Source organism: Myodes glareolus, chromosome 4, assembly GCF_982192425.1.
Source record: "Myodes glareolus chromosome 4, mMyoGla1.1, whole genome shotgun sequence".
NCBI lineage: Eukaryota > Metazoa > Chordata > Mammalia > Rodentia > Cricetidae > Myodes > Myodes glareolus.
Genome location: NC_142029.1, coordinates 67,587,144 through 67,590,124, shown reverse-complemented (window position 1 = coordinate 67,590,124; position 2,981 = coordinate 67,587,144). Strand labels below are relative to the sequence as shown.

Sequence of the window (2,981 nt, the reverse complement as noted above, 5' to 3'; positions counted from 1 at the left end):
ACCCAAAAAGCGGAATATTGTATGTACTCACTCATAAGTGGATTCTAGCCATATTTAAAGGTCTTTGCGCCTATTATTCATGATCCTAGAGAAGTTAAATAAGAAGGTGAACCTGAAGAAAATCATGTAGTTTTCCTCCTGGATATTGGAAGTAGACAAGAGTGCCTGGCAACATTGGGTGCAAGGGGGGCAGAGTGGATGGAAAGGGAGAGTTTTAGAGATAAGAGAGTAGGGGAGTATTGGGGAAATCTTGGGGGATTAGGATGGGGGAGAGGGAGAAAGGATGGATATGGGAGCAGTGAAAGGATGGATATGGGAGCAGTGAAATGGCTAAGGGAGCCATTTTAGAATTTACAAGAGACTTGATTCTGGAGGGATTCCCAGGTCCAAGAAGAGATCCCCAGATTGTTCCCTGGACAGCAGAGGAGAGGGTGCCTGAACTGGCCTTGACCCAATACCATACTGATGAATATTTTGCATATCACCATAGAACCTTCATCTGGCAATGGATGGAGATAGAGACAGAGACCCACATTGGAACACTGCACTTAACTCCCTAGTTCCAAACGAGAAGCAGAAGGAAATAGAACGTGAACAAGGAAGACAGGATCAGAGGGAACCTTCACTGGGTAATGAGTGGAGATTGAGACAGACCCACATTGGAGCACTGGACTGAGCCCCGAAGGTCCAAATGAGGAGCAGAAAGAGGGAGTACATGAACAAGAGAGGCAGGACTGTGAGGAGTGTGTTCACCCACTAATACAAGGGGACTGATCTAATGAGAGTTCACCAAGGCCAGCTGGACTGGGACTGAATGAGCACATGATCAAATCAGATTCTCTGAATGTGGCTGGATTCTCTTAATGTGACTGGCACGGGGACTGTCTGAGAAGCCATTGATAATGGCACTGGGACTTGTTTCCTCTGCATGTTCTGGATTTTTGGGGTCTTAGTCAGTTTGGATGCTCTCCTTCCTAGACTTGGAGGGAGGGGGAAGGAACTTGAACTTACCACAGGGCAGGAAACACTGACTGCTCTTAGGGCTGGAGAGGGAGGAGGAGAGGGAGGGGGGAATGGGAGGGTATTGGGAGGAGGGAGGAAGTGGAAACTTTTATAAATCAATAAAAAAATTTAATAAAATATAAATGAAGATAAAAAATGTATAGCTCAATATAATTAAGAATAAAAATGATTAAAAAATAAATTATGCAATATGAACACTGTGTAACTCTGATTATTGAACAGTATTCAGCATATATTAGCTTACATAAAGTCAAGGACAGTGTCTCTTATACTCCTACCCACAAGGTATTTTTACTATCTTAAACTAGAATGGCAATTTGAAATAGAAATGGAGGTGTTATACATTTTTATGATTATCTATGCAATAATCTTCATACTATGATATTATTCCTCCTCAATTAGCTATAATTCTAAATTTATATGTCTTCTTTTTAACTTTTGTTTTATTTTTTCTTTGTGTCCTTCACATCATACCTTTGATCCTATTCATTTTCTATTCCCGCGTATCTCGCCCATTCTTTTGCATCCCTGCCTTGCTCAACGCAGATAAATTTTAATAAAAAGTAAAGAAAAAGAAGAAGAGAAGGTGAAAATATCTTTTCATCGAAGTTGAACTATGACACACTGAGTCATGTAGTAAGCCCTTTTGTCCATATATCTTTACCTGCATGTGTTCATTGCAAAGAGTCATTGGTCTGCTTCATATACCTTTTTTTTTTTTGAGGGGATGCAGTGAACTTTATTGATGGTATTCCAGAGGGTAGGGCTCCCTAAGCCCCTCCTGCTATCTGGGGGTCTGGGATGGAAACTGTGAGGGAGAGCTCAGTGTCAAGGGTTGAGTTAGGACAGGGACTGCTCAGCAGCCAAGAACCTCTCTCTTGCTGTGTCCTTGCTGGGGTGGGTGGTCCAGGGCGGGCTTCTTACTCCTTGGAGGCCATGTAGGCCATGAGGTCCACCACTCTGTTGCTGTAGCTGAACTCATTGTCGTACCAGGAAATGAGCTTTACAAAGTTGTCATTGAGAGCAATGCCAGCCCCAGCATCAAAGGTGGAAGAGTGGGAGTCACTGTTAAAGTCGCAGGAGACAACCTGGTCCTCAAGAGTAGCTCAGAATGCCCTTCAGTGGGCCCTCGGATGCCTGCTTCACCAACTTCTTGATGTCGTCACACTTGGCAGCTTTCTCCAGGCGTCATGTCAGATCCACGACGGACACGTTCTGGGTAGGAACACGGAAGGCCATGCCCGTGAGCTTCCCATTCTGCTCTGAGATGACTTTGCCCACAGCCTTGGCAGCGCCAGTGGATGCAGGGATGATGTTCTGGGCAGCGCCACGGCCGTCTCGCCGCAGCTTCCAAGAGGGGCCGTCCACAGTCTTCTGGGTGGCCGTGATGGCAAGGACTGTGGTCATGAGTCCTTCCACGATGCCAAAGTTGTCATGGATGACCTTGGCCAAGGGGGCAGTTGGTGGTGCAGGAAGCATTGCTGACAATCTTGAGGGAATTGTCATACTTGTCATGGTTCACACTCATCACAAACATGGGGGCATCCGCAGAAGGGGCGGAGATGATGACCCTTTTGGCCCCACCCTTCAAGTGGGCCCCAGCCTTCTCCATGGTGGTGAAGACACCGTCGATTCCACAACATACTCGGCACCGGCATCATCCCATTTGATGTTGGCAGGATCTCGCTTCTGGAAGATGGTGAGGGCCTTCCCGTTGATGACAAGCTTCCCATTCTCAGCCTTAACTGTGCCTTTGAACTTGCCATGGGTGGAGTCATTCTGGAACATGTAGACCATGTAGTTGAGGTCGATGAAGGGGTCATTGATGGCAACAACGTCCACTTTGCCAGAAGTGAAGGCAGCCCTGGTAACCAGGCGTCCAATACGGCCAAATCTGTTCACTCCGACCTTCACCATCGTGTCTCTGGAACAAGGCTGGCAATGCGTGAAAAGAAGCG

General features: G+C 46.5%; 1 protein-coding gene across 1 annotated transcript; it reads right to left on the bottom strand.

Moving 5' to 3' along the window:
• Positions 1–2,185: 2,185 nt before the first annotated feature.
• Positions 2,186–2,981, bottom strand: LOC125406137 (glyceraldehyde-3-phosphate dehydrogenase). Its single transcript, XM_048442965.3, is given in 3 exon segments — positions 2,186–2,236; positions 2,239–2,479; positions 2,481–2,981. Coding segments are annotated over 3 exon segments (447 nt in total). The 5' UTR covers positions 2,636–2,981.